The 16139-nt window shown below is 23.2% G+C and overlaps 2 protein-coding genes across 3 annotated transcripts; both read right to left on the bottom strand.

Moving 5' to 3' along the window:
• Positions 1-3368: 3368 nt before the first annotated feature.
• On the bottom strand, positions 3369-8712 carry LOC102656134 (transcriptional adapter 2B). Of its 2 annotated transcripts, none has more exons than XR_001703081.2 (10): positions 8432-8712; positions 8245-8342; positions 7702-7761; positions 7488-7629; positions 7051-7268; positions 6735-6964; positions 6422-6653; positions 5722-5811; positions 5239-5602; positions 3369-4925 (listed from the first exon to the last, which is right to left on the bottom strand). XR_001703081.2 is itself a non-coding variant. In XM_006557901.3 (10 exons), exons 1-10 carry the CDS (start codon positions 8436-8438, stop codon positions 4821-4823), a joined length of 1506 nt encoding a protein of 501 aa, XP_006557964.1. In that variant the 5' UTR covers positions 8439-8710; the 3' UTR covers positions 3369-4820. The 2 variants fall into 2 exon arrangements, 1 of the variants encoding a protein (XP_006557964.1); XM_006557901.3 differs by having other exon boundaries at positions 5722-5771; positions 8432-8710.
• Positions 8713-10129: 1417 nt separating this feature from the next.
• On the bottom strand, positions 10130-14891 carry LOC724431 (probable Dol-P-Man:Man(7)GlcNAc(2)-PP-Dol alpha-1,6-mannosyltransferase). Its single transcript, XM_026440844.1, has 8 exons — positions 14607-14891; positions 14050-14182; positions 13791-13964; positions 13478-13631; positions 12982-13126; positions 12674-12900; positions 12339-12587; positions 10130-12191 (listed from the first exon to the last, which is right to left on the bottom strand). Exons 1-8 carry the CDS (start codon positions 14730-14732, stop codon positions 10385-10387), a joined length of 3015 nt encoding a protein of 1004 aa, XP_026296629.1. The 5' UTR covers positions 14733-14891; the 3' UTR covers positions 10130-10384.
• Positions 14892-16139: the final 1248 nt, after the last annotated feature.

The following is a 16139-nucleotide window of genomic DNA, read 5'->3' as shown; positions in this document are numbered from 1 at the left end:
TCATCATTTTTATTCATACATCACCATTTAATTAATGTATTTTTTTATTTTTCTTAAAGAATATAAAATGATGTCATTTATTTTCATATGAAAAAAATAAAAAAAAAGCAATATAAAATATATATACTTATGAATCAGCTATATATTTTTCTTATTTTCTTCTTGAATTTCTTTTTTTTCAATTTTGATAAAAAATTTATATGTATTTATTTTGAATTGATATTTTTAAAATTACATAATACATTTTTTTTATTTCACTATAAAATTTGTAAAATATATTTATTAATATTAATGTTTTGATAAATTCGAATAATTAACCGAAAATAATATCAGTTAAAAAAACGGAAAAAGAAAATATTTTTTTAACAATTTTATAATATACAAATACGAATATTGTTTTCAAATGATTTAAAAAAAAAAAAAAAAAGAATAAGATTCAAAGTATTTTCATGAAAGATGAAAAAATTACGATATTTATAGAATTATAACGTAGATAAAAAGATTAAAAAATGCAAAAAAAGTATTTAAATTATTAACGAAGGACGTACAAAATGAAAAAAAAGAAATTAAAGACGTCAGAAACTTTAATTCAAGGAACTTCACGATTTCTAACATGACGCATTATACGACACTCGTTCGATCGTGATCCTTTATGCGAAACATAGGTTACACTGGCAATTATAATAATAAATTATTCTAATTGCGATATTAACTTTACATATCACGTACCGAACATCGTGTAAATAATACGTATAAGGTTTAAATTTTAAAATTTAATTTTTATGTTAATAGTTGAATTGAATAGTATAATAAAAAGGAAGACTGCTTATAAAAGAAATGTTTTTCAAAATCAATCAAGATTTTTAGAAATTACAGATATTTGATAAATATCTTTCTATTGCATAACAATTGATAATTTGATAATTAAGAATAAATACAATTATCCAAAATATATATATTATAAAATTGTAATATTTGTGAATTTTAATTAATTTAATATTCAAATGTATCAAAATGAAAATTTTTTCCGATTGTGATAAGAGTTAACAATTTGTTACTACTATTTTGTATTTTACTTATACGATAAACCTCTCAAGTATTAAAAATTGAAGATACGTGAAAAATTAGAGATTGAATCTTTAAATTGTAGAAGAAAAATTGTGTAACGATGTTTTTTTTAGAAAATTTAAAATGTAAGATTTACATTAAAATCAAAAGAAACGTTCATATGTCTAAGAATTGACTGGAGTAAATGTTTGCTTGAACACAGAAGAAAAAGATGTTTTCTGTGTAATTCTGACTCATCCTAGTACTTACTAAATATTATTTAAACAATATATATTCATCTTCAAATATATTCATATTATAATCCTTGTAATAAAAAAAATACGCAAAAAATAATTAGTCTACAAAAAAAGTATATTATAGAAATTAAAAATATTCTGATAATATTTATAATAATGTAAGATAGATACATATATAATATACATATATTTGCTATCTTGTTCTAATAAAGAAATCTAAAAAAGAATGAGATCTAATAAAGAAATCTAAAAATATATATATCAATGTATTAAATAAAATAATCGCATATTTCATCATTTTTAATATTATTTTAAATTTTTATTATAGTATTATTATAATATTATTGTAGTAAAATAAAATTTGATGCAAGAGATAATTTATCAACGAATATTATTCAAAATTAAAAAAAAAAACTAATCATTTCAAGATTATGACATATGAGAAAAAGGATAATTTAAGGAATAATTTAAAAAATGGTACGAAATTAATAGAAACATAATTTTAAGGGAAAATACCTATTGTACAGTTTATTTTATACATTCAACGACTGTTTGATTCAAGTACAAGAAAGCATTTCGCTTTGAAATATTAATTCTTCCATTACTTCTAGAACAATGAGGAGTAACAAACTCGTTGTTTGTTATACAAATACATCCCAGAATAGAAATCCTATTGAATTCTTCAAAACATTTCGAATCTTTATAACCATTACACTCACTCTTCAATTAATAATCACACTCATCATCTTTTCTTTAACCAAAAACTTTCACATTTCATCATTTTTCGATATGGAATAAAAAAAAACAGTGCGAATTTATCCCCTAAATTTTATAAACGACAGTGCGCTTGCGAATTTGTTATAAAGGTCACCGAAATGTTTTTTATATTGAACTTTATTTTCTTGAATTTTTTAAATTACTATATCTTTAAGTAACTACAGGAAGGCGTATCGTTCTCTTCGTTCGAGATAACATTGTTTATGTTCATTTATTTGAACAGTCTCTATTCTTAATGGACCATTTCTTATAGAAATATTACAGTCAAACGACGGATAAATCGATCCGTGCAAATTATCACCAACGATTAGAAATCATGAAAAAAAAAAAAAAAAAAAAGAAAGCCGAAGAAAAAAATTAACTTAAAAAATTTTCAAAATATTTGATTTATAAAAAATATGCATTGAAAGCGTTTTAAAATTATGAAAGTCCCATGAAGCAACAAATAAAATTCAAACTATTATTAACAAAGAATATAATCACGCAATGAAAAACAGAATATAGCAATTAATTTTTAAGTTCCTGTTCCCCAAATAAGTAAATAAAAAAAAAAAAAAAAAAAAAAAAAAAAAGTGATTGGAATAAGTTTTCAAAAAAGCGTCTATCGAAGAATGATTATACCCTTTTGTGGAAATTTAGGGCAGAAAATAGAATTACATCGAACAAAAGGGATAATAGTCTTCTACTCTCCGTAAAAAATATGAGCAGCTATTTCCCTATTTTGTTACCTAACTAGTGCTTAAGCAATATACCACAAGTTATTAATTATTAATTATTTAGAACTGAAAAGTATTTTTTAAGATTTCTTTTTTCTTTTTATACATATGATTTTTTTTTATAATTACTTACAATTGTAAGCAGTTTCTTTTTTTATTTATATACATATATATTTATATGTATATCTATATATGTGTATGTGTGTATATATATACATATATATACATATACATATATACACACACATATTTTTCCACTTTTTTTTTTATATCTATATAATGATACTAGATAAAATTTTTATTTTAATCTCTCGCACGAATGTAAGCCATTTTCGAAATTTTAATAAGCGGGGATTATTGGAAATACTGAATTATATTAAAGCAAAAGATTAATCTTTTTTTCTGTTTTCTTTTTTTTAATTTTTCAAATATTTGAAAACTTATAATCAAATTAACTCTGCTATTTTTCAAAGTTTTCAGCTGATACTAAATAAAAGCTGTTAGCATACATCAAAAAGTTTTCTTAGAAGTGCATTAAGAATGCACAAATTTAGTATAAATATTACTCCTCTTTTTTTTTTATTTTTTAATAGTTTTAAAATTATAGATAATTATTATTAGAAGCAATGGAAAATAATTGATTTTCCTAAAACGTTAAAGTGTCTTTTTCTGCAATACATGTTTGGCTCAGAACACCACCAATATCACACAATATGCTTAACGCATCATTAGGTTATGCCGCCATTACTTTTGTGCTTTAAAAGTAGTATCACTAAGAAGGTACTATTTTTCGTTCATATTTACAAATATTACACAGGCAACAGATAAATTACCTAATATCATATTATCTTCATGGTAATAACAAATGTCCTCTTATAACCTGCTCTTTGTACCATCCTTTATCAATAAGGAATATTCTTTAAGTTATTTAAAGAATCTATGGAGTAAAATGTATTTGTTTGCGCGTAAAATCATGCATGCGAAAAACGTTTAGGATTTTTTTTAATGGACAAATTTTTAAGAATACGAAGAAATATCTGTGTCATTACGCGTGTGTATGTATACATGTGTACAGTTTAAGGACATTATACTTATTATTAAACTAGAAATATTCAATACTTTCATGAGAAAATCTCAGCTATATAAATATTTTAAAGTGCCTTTTATTTAAATATTTTAACACGTATTCTGCCAGAAACTTTCAAATACTATTACATAAAATATCAATTGATGATAAGTTCCCGGATGGATACGTTTCAATCATTTAAATGTTGTATTAAACAACGATCTATAAATCTCGACTACAACGTGACTTCTTCCTTCGTTTCCTTATTGTCAAGTATGGTAACAAATCACATTTGAAACAGATAGAAAAGAGCATGTGCAATTAATAGTCTACAAGAAAATATTATAGTGGAAGAATTAATTGAGCAATATGTTCATGGCTCTATAAAGGCAGTGTAAGAGATATATTTTCTCGATAAGAAGTGTTAAATAATTCCTAATATAACATTAAAAGTCAAACAGAAGTTTAAGATAACAACATTAAAATAAAGTACAGAAGCGCATGGAAGTATTTTGCACGATACGGTGATAATAATTTAATATTTGAATTTTTAAAAAATAATCAACAATATTGATAATTGACGGTCATCATTGTTATAAACGATGTAATAATTTAATAAAAACAATAAAACTTAATAAAAATTTTTTCAAATAATTATTTTTTGGATAATCTAAGTTAGTGCTTTGTCAGTTTATAACGAAATAAAAAAAGTCAATCAAAAACACTTTTTATCGTTCTTAACAATTTATCCGCCAATACATTCATTTAAATATTTATCATTTAAACAAAAAAGTAAAGAATGTCTTTGCATATTAAATTATATACACACGCATTCTCTCTCTACCTGCCCTATATGTTAATTAAATCAGACTCAAACTTTAATTATATCTAGGACTTAGTTTGCAAAATAAAAGGTGACTTAGAATGGAAATGGTCGTTAATTTTTTACATGTTTAATCAATTGGCCGCGATCCAGCCATTTGCTACCAGATAATGTAATATCTTACTCTCTGGTTCCGATTGAGGTACAACGCCTGATCTTCTATTACCATTTAGATATTCCTGCAAACATACATAATTTTTATTTGTATAATATACAGAATATGATAAATATTATTTTTTAAAATCTATCCATAACAATTTTTTTTGATATCAATTTATTTATAAATAAAATTTACTATTTAATGTCTCTTAAATAAAATTCCTAAAAAATAAAAAATAAAATTGCTAGAAAAAAATATAAAAATTTCTTTAATATTTGTAATAATCACACATAACTGAATATATCATTTTTTGCAAGAATATAGTATTTACTTAAACAGAAAATGATCTTATTATTTATTATTTAAAATAATTTATTTATATAGAAACTTACTTGCAACAACAATGTCTTTTGTGTTAAATACTGTGTTGGCTTCAGATCAAGTTGAAGACATAAAGATTTTTCTTGTTTTGTCAATAGATGAGCTGCTGCTTCCATTTCTATATCTCGTTCCTCTGAATCTCCCGCTGTTGTGCAAGATTTTCCAGAAGTTGTCGCAGTATAATTCTTTTCTGCGGCAGAACTGGAGCTGGTAGAATGCTGGCTGGAAGAATTTGGATTGTTATCCGGCTCCGCCCACTGATTGGCTAGAGTCGTCATCCGATTGGGATTGGTTTGATTGATTGAGAAGCTGCTGCTGGGTAAGTCTTTTGCAATGTACTTTCGGTCGGTGGAAGAGTAACTTTTTTCTTCTTCTCTATATATAATAAAAAATAAATTTATCTTTAAATCATCTATTTTAGTATGCTTTATATATATATATAATTATATTAAATTAAGTTTATTGCAATAATAAATTTTAAAATAATTTTATACCTTTTTTTTGAGGTGTGGCGGTGTATTGGTGTGGACGGCCCACTGCTGCCCTAAGTGAAATGCAAACTGATACAATCTGTTCACAAATGCCTGGCAACACGCACCACAAACAATGGAATTAGTTAAATGAGAAGCAAAAGCTAGTGTATACAGTATAATATACTCTGATATTCAAATGATCATAATTATTAATGAATTTTTATATCAATAGCAAAATAATTTATTATTATTTATTACAATTGTATTGCATATAAATTTTTGAATAACATATTTGTTATAAATGTAAAATAATCAATGTAAATATGAAATAATATAAAATTATAACAAATAAATATATTAAGAAATTCGTTTTATTTTAAAATAACAATTATTTCAATATTTATTTTCATAGAATATATTTAAAATTACAAACATAAAATTGTAAAAAAAAATATATTTTAAATGACATTTAGTAAGTCCAAAAGTTCTACTAGCTTTTACGAGTGTATTATATACTAAAATATATTTTGAAGTTAAATAGATATACCTAATATATATTTTATACAATAAAGTATAAAATAAAAGGTATATCATTATAAAAAAAAAAAAAAAAAAAAAAAAAAAGAAAAGAAAAGAAAAGAAAAGAAAAAAAAAAGAAAAAAAATTCAATTGCCATTGCAATGTGGAAAAAGTTAACAAATACATGAATACCAATACTTACAGATTTTTTTTCATTCCAATGATCTACAGTATCATTTTGTCCCTGAGTTTGTGCCATCACTTGTTCGAAATGAGCGCATTCTTCATGTCTTGTAATACCATGTTCTCGATAACGAAATAATTCTGAAAGACGTAATCGTAATTCTCTTTCCCTTTCAAGATTTGTTAAAAATTGTTCATATTCCTGTGCCGTGTAAAACTGTGCAAATACTCGTGTTCTATCTCTAAACTCCCTATAATATATTTAACAAATTTATTATCAAAATATTATACAAAACAAAATATTATTTTTATTCAAAATTAATTAAACATACTTTTCTTCTTTTGATTGTTTTTTCTTTATTGTTTTATCCTTTCTAGATGAAGCAAAAAATGCAGAAACAAGCTGATAATCGCGTACAACTCTTTTTCGTCGTGCTCTCTCTCTTAAATTATTAGTATACATATCAACTTGTGCAAGTTTAAGTGCTATATCTAAATCATCATCTTCTGCTGGATTTAAAAATAAAGAAGAAACAAGTGATTCTGCTTCATGATTGTAATCCTGTAGAAAAGATTTCAATAATGTATATATATAATATATATAGCAATAATATACTGTCAAACAAATATTTTTAATTTAAAATATACCCTTTCAAAATCATCTCGTTGTGGCATGTATCCCAGTTGTGCAGCTTCTTCTGGAGTGATATCCAAAGGTGGTAATCGAGATGTGAGATCAGGTGATAGAGGTCCATGATCTGACTTAGTTTGATCTGTAATATTTGGTTTGTAGCTTTCTGTAGGAGGCCATGTATGTTTTCCAATATTTCCATCAAGATACCTAGCAATATATTCTTCTTTTGCTTCTATAGGATAAAAATAAATTATGTATAAGAAAAAATATATATATATAATATATATAATATATATATATAAATATGTATATATATAGAAAATAATTTTTTATATATTAATTTTTTTTAAATTTATTTATTAAACAATCATACTTTTGTAAAATTATATTTCTTTTTGTTAAAATTATATAATATTATTTAATACAAGAAGTTACAATACAAGAAATGTACCTTCTGGCGTACGTGTTTCAATATGTTTACTAATATCTTCCCAATTTCCAAAACCAAATTGTTCAATAGCATCCAGAAGTCTAAGTTGTTCTCTAGCAGTCCAGTTTCCTCTACCATTAAATATGCTAATGGTACCAGAATCCTATAAAATATAAAAATTCATTTTTTAATTAAAAGAATAATTCTTCATATTTAAAAACAATTCAATACATACCATAAACTGATAAGAGTGGTCATTTTTATGTGATCCAATTTCAGCTCCAGCGGAAAAACACTATTAAATTTAAAAAATATTATTCTATTTCTTATAAAAGATATTTATGAATAATTTTTTCTAATAAAAATATCTTTATATGTTTATAAATAATTTATTTTAAAATAGTATTTCATTTATTTTATAAAGAATAATATTTTAAAAATATTTTTAATAATAATATTTTTAAAATAATATTTTTTCTTTTTTATTTTATTTGTTTTTTGAAATTTTGACACTTTCACATCAAATAGAATTGATATACATATGCATATGTCACCACGTGATTAGAAGTTTCATTCAGTTCGAGGAGTAGTATAATATAATAATTTCAGAACAACTTGTCGACAAAAAAAGGGTGGGGATTAAAAAAGGAATCTCAACACGCAAAATCCAATAAAATTAGAAGGGTAAACGAAGATGTGACAGAATCAGAAAGGGAGGGCAAAGGGGGGGAAAGGAGACGTGAACACGTGATCAAGAACAAGCATTCGCTCGTCTCACCTGCAAACAGAGGTCGAAATCCGGGCATTCTACACATCTTACACGTAAACCCGAAATGTCCTCTTGACAATAGATGCAGTTGTATTTAGCATACAAATCTGAAATTGACGATTCGTAATACATGTTACCTCTGATTATAGCTTGTCGAATGGCAATCGGTATTCCCTTTGTCGATGTAAATACATACCCGCCATTATTGTCCTGCAGGGTTCTTCCAGAACGATCCGGATGACGTCACCGCATGCCAGAAACCCATAAGTTTATCACGTACACTGAACGTGTAAGCTTGACCCCATTTTTTCCGCGAAATCGTATGAAAACGCGGAAAAATCGTGATGCGTCCTTTTGGACGCTCTAATTATCGTGCGTAAATTCGTTAAAAATCTCTATGGAAAAAATGTTGTTTACGACTGTTGCGTCGCGAAACGAGTACGCATGCGTTCCTCTCCTACCATTTATGAACTATATTTCAGGTTCGCCAACTGTGTAATAATAAAAGAAAGTTGCATTTTTGTATCGGCGCGAATTTAAATAAGTAATTATATTTTAACATTCATTTTTTTTGTTTATACGAAGTTATAGAGTTGAACATCAATTGAAATCATATAAGATATTAAATAAAATAATATAAATTAATATAATTTTGCAAAATGTTTTGTGTAAGTACATTTTTATAACAACATATTTTTATAAATATTTTTTTTATTTATAATAAGAATTAATTTTTTTCTTATTACATTGTATAAACATTATACAATATATATTATGAATTCATCTTAATAAATATCTATAATCATTATCTGTAATTATTTTTTAATATATTTATATTATAATTTTGTACATAAAATTATATTTATATTTAGATTACTCGATTAAAATTTTTTCATAAGAATATTATCTTATCAAATCGATCAATTTGCTTGGGACGTCCATCTTTAATTGAAGACAAAGCTTTAAGAAATTTGAAATTAAAACAAGCAAAAATGCAGGTCAAATAATTTTAATACGAAATAATGTGATGTGTGAAAAATAAATAGTCGCGTTTATATAATTTATATAAATTATTTTTCATTTATTTAGTGTGAAGATAATGTTCCTGTATTTCTAAAACGCGGTTGGCGAGATAAAATAATATATTGGATAATTTTAGCATTTACTTTATATAATACAGTAATGACATTTAGACAATTGTTATTATTAAGTAAAAAATTTCAGTAATTGTAAAAATTTTTCATAATTAAAAATAAATTGAATATTAATTAATTATTAACTAAATATCGATTAATGTTATTTAATACAATTTTTATTTATAATTCTTATTATCAATTATTGAATTAATAAGATTAGATTTACAATTTTTCATGTTAAATTATTTTTATTTATTGTAAAATATTAATATATATTATATATATATATTTTATGATATGTAAAATTATGAAGAAATTTTAAGGCACTTGATGCTCTGCAAATACCAATATGGAAATAATTTATTTTTTTTATATAATAAAATGTATAAAGTGTATAAATATATAAAGTTTTTGTGTGTGGTGAAATATAAATATAATGAATATAAATCAAATAAAAAAATATAAATATAAAATAACAATGTTATAATTTAAAAAAAAACAAACAAAACATAAAAAAGCAGAAAGTAAATGCAAAAAAAGATATCAAGAAATTATCATAAAACAATTTATTAAAATTTAAATAATCAAGGGTGAATAATAAAATTGTTTTTTTAAAAACATGCATTGATAAATAATAATTTTATATCAAATAATATCTAGATAAATATTTCAACATCTAAATATATAAAAAATTATTAAGACATTTTTATAATATGTGAAATAATTATTACACATTAAATTAATATTTAATACATAATTTCACTATTTCAATTTGTCCTTTTACACAAGTATACATATAAAATTGGCACTTTTATATTATGTAAGAAAAAAAAAAGTTTTATCCTTTTCTAATATTTTTTAATATTTTAAAAAATAAAATTCGTTTTTCCGTGTTGGTAATGCATGAGCATTAAAGATATACATTTTTGTTATCACAGAATAACATATTTACATATTATTATAATTATATAACTGTATTAAAAACATAAAAGAATGAATTAATATTTTGATGTTTAATTGTTTGAGTTATTTCCAATATTTTTTTGTATTATTTTATTCTTTTCATTGGAAGCATTATTTTCTACATTATTTGAGATACTATTAGATTTTTGAGCATTTAATAAGATATTTCTGTTATTATTATATGAGGTAAGATATTTTTCTTGTAAAACTTTATTTGTACCTGGGTTTGAACTTTCTTTTTCATTAATATTTTGAATAACTTTTTCTATAGTATGTATATTTTCTTCATTATTATGATTTTTTGAATTCTTTGAAAATTGGGATGGAATTTGATTTTCTAGAGGTATTTTTGACAACATTTGTACTTTAGGTACATCATTTTTATGTTCAAGAATGTTCATATTGTATATTTTATTTTTTTTTCTATGTTGCACTAAATTTTTTAATACTTCACTAAATTGCATTAATGTTTCTGCAATTGGTCGTTCCATATATGTGGCTTCAATTTTTTCAAATTGATCATCTTCTTCTGAAGTTAATTCATTTTTTATTTGTTTAAATTGATATATTATGTCCCTTAAACTTTCTTTGACATCTTTGATTTTTTTTGCATCTTTATCTTCTATCACAGTATCTATATTTGATAAGTCTTTTGCTGTTTTTGTATTTATTTCTATAGATTGTTCATTATATTCAATATCTAATTCATTTTTATCCAATTCCAAATCTTCGTATATAAAATCTTTTTCAAATTCCTTAAATTGATTAATTATATTTCTAATGCTTTCTTTTATGTTAATTGATTTATGTTCAATTGTTGCTTCTTGAACTTCTATAGGTTTTTCTTTGATTTCTTGAATTATTGTTGGTTTTTCTTTTAATTCTTGAACTATTGTTGGTTTTTCTTTTAATTCTTGAACTTCTAATAATTTTTCTTTTAAATCTTGTTTTGTTATTTTTGTTTTTTGTGATGATTCTATCTTTATTGGAACTCTTTTTATTTTAGCATTAATTTTTTGTGAAATTTCTGATTTTTCCTCTATTGTATCTTTTCTTAATTTAACTGCTTCTACTTTTTCTTGAATAATTTTTTTGACAACTTCTTTTAAAGTTGTACTGTTATTTTGTATATTAAATTTTAATTCTTCTTTATCTATTTCTGATTTTTCATTTTCATCTTTCTTTATATCTAATTTTTCTTTTTCTTTAATAGTAGAATCTTTTTTAATATGAAATTGTAAATTAATATTATTCTCAGTTCCAATATTTTTTCCTAAATTTACTGCAATCTCTTTATTATTTTCTTTATTATTTGATGTTTCTAATTGTGATAAATTATTTTCAGATAAATTATTAAATGTTTTTTTTGTATTTAATGATTTAGCAAATTCAATAGAATCGTTTATTGTATTATTTAATTTGATTTCTTGTATTTCTGTATCTGATATATTTATATCTTTAATATTTAATGGTTTTTCAAATTGTTCTAATGATTCCATTATTTCATCCAATATTGGCTCCACATTCTTTACGGTATCATTTATTTTTTCGTTTTCTATATTTATTTCTGTAGAATTTTCAGTTGACTGTTTTAAATAAATTGCTTTTTTAGGATTATATTGTATATATGGTTTTCTTTTCATGATAAATATAATTGGTCTAGTTTTTATTCTTATTGGTGGTAATATATTATAGTTTAATGCTATATGAGAAAAACCATCTACAGAATCCAAAATATCATGTGTTTTAAGATATGGTTTTATATTGGGTGAATATTTACTTTTGGCTTCCATTAAAAGATGTGTAAATTGAAGCATTTCTGGACTGCCAATAGTTAAATTTTCTTGTTTTGAATAACTAAAAAGATAGTTAATGATAAATTAAATTGCATTATTTTTGATTAAATAAAATATATCGAAAATATATCGAAAATATATCGAAAATATTTTTTTATTCTATAGGTAGATTATTTTTTTATTTTAAATAGTTATTTATAAAACTTACATCCAAGAACTATTTGTTTGTGTAAATCTTGAAACTCCTGTTTGTGCAGTAAGAACATCAATATGTACATGCACTGGATTGAGAGAATCTTTTTCAAGTCTATGTAATTTGGCAATTGCTAAACCACCAGGATAATTAGAGCCAGCAATACATAAAAGAAACATAGAAAATAGGGCATTTAAAATTAAATGACCTAAAATGATCAATGCCAAAAACCCATTCCATGGACTTTTTGCTCTGTTTTCCCATCTAATTTAAAAAATAAAAGAAAAATATAATCTTAAATATTTCAAAATTAAAAATAATTTAGAAAATAATTAATATAATTTACTTACATTCTATGGCAAACAACTGCAGCACTGACATTTAATAATGGAAAAACATATATGATAAATCTCAATTCTTTGTGAGGTAAAAATGAGAATAATGCAACAAATGCAATACCAGGAATTGTTAATGTTCGAACTCGAGCATCCCATAGCATTCCTAAAGGTATCAAAAAATAAGAAAAAGCCAATCCACGTGGAAGAGCTGAATAAAAATACCATAGGAATGGTGATGTCTATTTTTATATTAAGTTTAATAAATATATTTTAAATTCATTATTTTAAATAAATTTAAAAATGATTTTGACAAAGGATACACCCCATTCACTGCTTTTATTAAGAATAGTATTGAAGTAAAATACTTCACCTTCAGGCCATAATAATCGTTTCCAAAATATAGAATCTATTGCGGTTGTTAGTGTTAGAAAAAATATACCAGCTGGAACCGCAATTTTAAACAGTCTAAAAAAATTATTAATTTTATGAAAAATTAATTTTATTATTCTAACAGTATATATAATTTATATAGTTCTAATAAAAAAGGTTTCCTATGTTATATAATTATTTTTAATTATTTTTCTTCTACTTTTAACAAGAGCACAAGTTGTACTGCAGTTTATCAAACAAGGGATTTATATTTGATTTAGTTATTTCTTATGGAAGGATTTTATTATGTTAATAAGTTTTATAAGCAAACAAAGCTTACAAATCAGTGCAGTTTTGCAGAAGGTTCCTTGATGATTCTAATCACTTCTGTATGCAATGTTATAGCCATACTAGGAATCAATGGTCCGCAATATAATATGTAAATACCTTAGTATGGTTAGTTTCTTGTTGGCTATATCGTACAAAAGGAATAACCCCAGTAGCATGGCAAGTTCTGCTCTGAATATTATTATTGCTGCTGCAGATGACCAAATAAATATGACGTGACTTTGTTTCAACCATCCATATAGAGCCAGTAGTACTATAAACATAGAAATAATATATATATAAATAATAATACATAGTAGTAATAGTATATATATATATATATATATATATATATATATATATATATATATATAAATAGTAATTTTCATACAGCATTAAATAAAATATATGTAATAACTTGAACTTAAATTACCTAATGGCATAGTCATTATATTTGGTAATGTACGACTTAAATAATACATAAAATGATATTGTGTTACAGTAATTGCAACAAACCATTTAGTAAATTGCAGACCAAAGATGCTTTGTAAAGCATCTCTATATAGTTTTAATGTACCTATTACTAATAAGCCCAATGTTGCTCTTACTGAAAAAAATATAATATTAATTATTTTTTTTAAATATAAATCAAATAAAATAATAATGCCAATATATTTTATTAATTAACTTACCAATATATTGAGCAAAAAACTTATTAATTTGCATATAATTAATGGTTGCTATTAAAGGTGATGCCAAGCCTGAGACTATAATTGATCCCACAAATGATCGTGGCACAACTCCAGGAAATTCATGGTGATCATACTATTAAAATATAAATATGTAATAAATAATTAATGTTTATTTATATTAGTTTCTTTTAATGTGCATTTTTATATAAATATTTTTAATTATTAAATTCAATCTTTGATTGATTTATATTATATTATTAATAAACAAATTCTCTTTCTATATTTTCGGTTAAAAGAAAATTGAAATTAGTATATTAAACATATATAGACGTACAGAAACTATATCAGCTGATCATAAATTTATAAATATATGTATTTGCTTCTAAATATAATATCGAAGATTTTGCGTAATATCTTTTTGATTGCATGTCAGCAACCTGTCAAGGAAGACAAATATATCCTTGTCCCTTGTTTTCATTATTTATTGTTTTTATTTTTTTATTTTAATTATATTGTAATTTATATAATATATTTTTAATAAATATTCTAATAATTACCTCTGATAGGTTAAAACCATGGTATAAGATGTCGTGCATAGCTTGTAGATTAAAACTTTCTTCTACTTTTGTAAACGGACAATATAATAAATGTAATATAGCCACCAGTATAATTAAATGATCCATAATTTTATTTTACACAAAAGACGGACTCAAAAGCATTGTAAGAATCCGCGTTTTAATCATAACAAGTCTAACCAATATAGCTGACTTTTTAAATATTCTTTCTATTCATCGGGAATACACGTCGTCTGCTATGATGTACCACCATAGACAAAATTTGAAATAGATATATCATCTTATGGAATTTATATCTATTACCTGAATTACCGATCGTGCATTATTGTCATAGACAAGAAATAAAATAGATGTGATAGTTTATGGGATTTTATATGTACATTACATGTTCTCAAATGTTTTAACTTCAAAAAAAACTAAAATATTTTTTATATCATCTAATGTAATATAGTTCAGATACAATATTCAATCAATATTTATAATATTGTCTACTTATACAAAATTAATTCATTTAAAAAGTTCAAAATAAAAATCTATATATATTTTATAATTTTTGGAATGAAACGAGAATATTCACTTTAATACTATTACTTTAATACCATCACTTTAATACTATCACTAAATTTATTATAATTAATATTTTTATGCTAAAAATATAATTGTAAACAAAATGAATTAATTCATATTACTTACTATAAAATATATAATATTGTTTTTTGTACAGTGAACCGATGTTGCATGTGATGTGATAAACAAGATGATTTTCGAATTTCGTATTTTCTGTGTTTTCTGAAACATAAAAAAGAATTGTATGTCACATTTATTCTGTATTTTAATAGTGTATTATGCTATTTTGTTTGATACAAATACAAATCGATTGAAAAATATTTAAGCTTGAAATATCTTTGATATTTAAGAAATAGCATTAAAGATTAAGATGTTTTTTTTAATTTGTGTCTTTTCTTTATTGTTAACTTTTTTTTTTATCTTTGTTTCATGTAAAACTTTTTATAAATGATTCTGATCCTTAAATTTTTATTGTATTTCTGTTTTTCTTCTATAATATCCAAATCTACTATTCTTATTTGTAACATTATGTGTAACTTTCGTATTTGTATTTTTTTTGTGCTCGTGTTATAATTAAATTAAGAATGCATTTTTCAATATTTCAAGTTTAATATTTCTTAATATTTGATATTAATTTATTATAATTTTTTATCATGAAAAATTTTATAAATAATTATAATTTTATCTTTATAAATTTGAACTTTAATGAATTTAACGAATAATATTTAACTTGTGATATTTCAAACAGAAAATTTTTTATTAAAAAGTTAGTTTATTAGCCCTCAATGATTAATCATAACAATAATATTACAATATTTTTATTTATTAAAAAGATAAGCGCTATAAAAATTGTTATATATTTTTTTGTTTTGTAAGACAATCTATTTCGATGAAAATAAAATTTACAAATTAAATCACAATATTTTTAATATTAATCAAAACAATTTA

Source organism: Apis mellifera, linkage group LG5 (genome assembly GCF_003254395.2).
Source record: "Apis mellifera strain DH4 linkage group LG5, Amel_HAv3.1, whole genome shotgun sequence".
NCBI classification, from domain to species: domain Eukaryota; kingdom Metazoa; phylum Arthropoda; class Insecta; order Hymenoptera; family Apidae; genus Apis; species Apis mellifera.
Note: the sequence above shows the minus strand (reverse complement) of the source record. Positions and strands in the feature narration are given on the sequence as shown.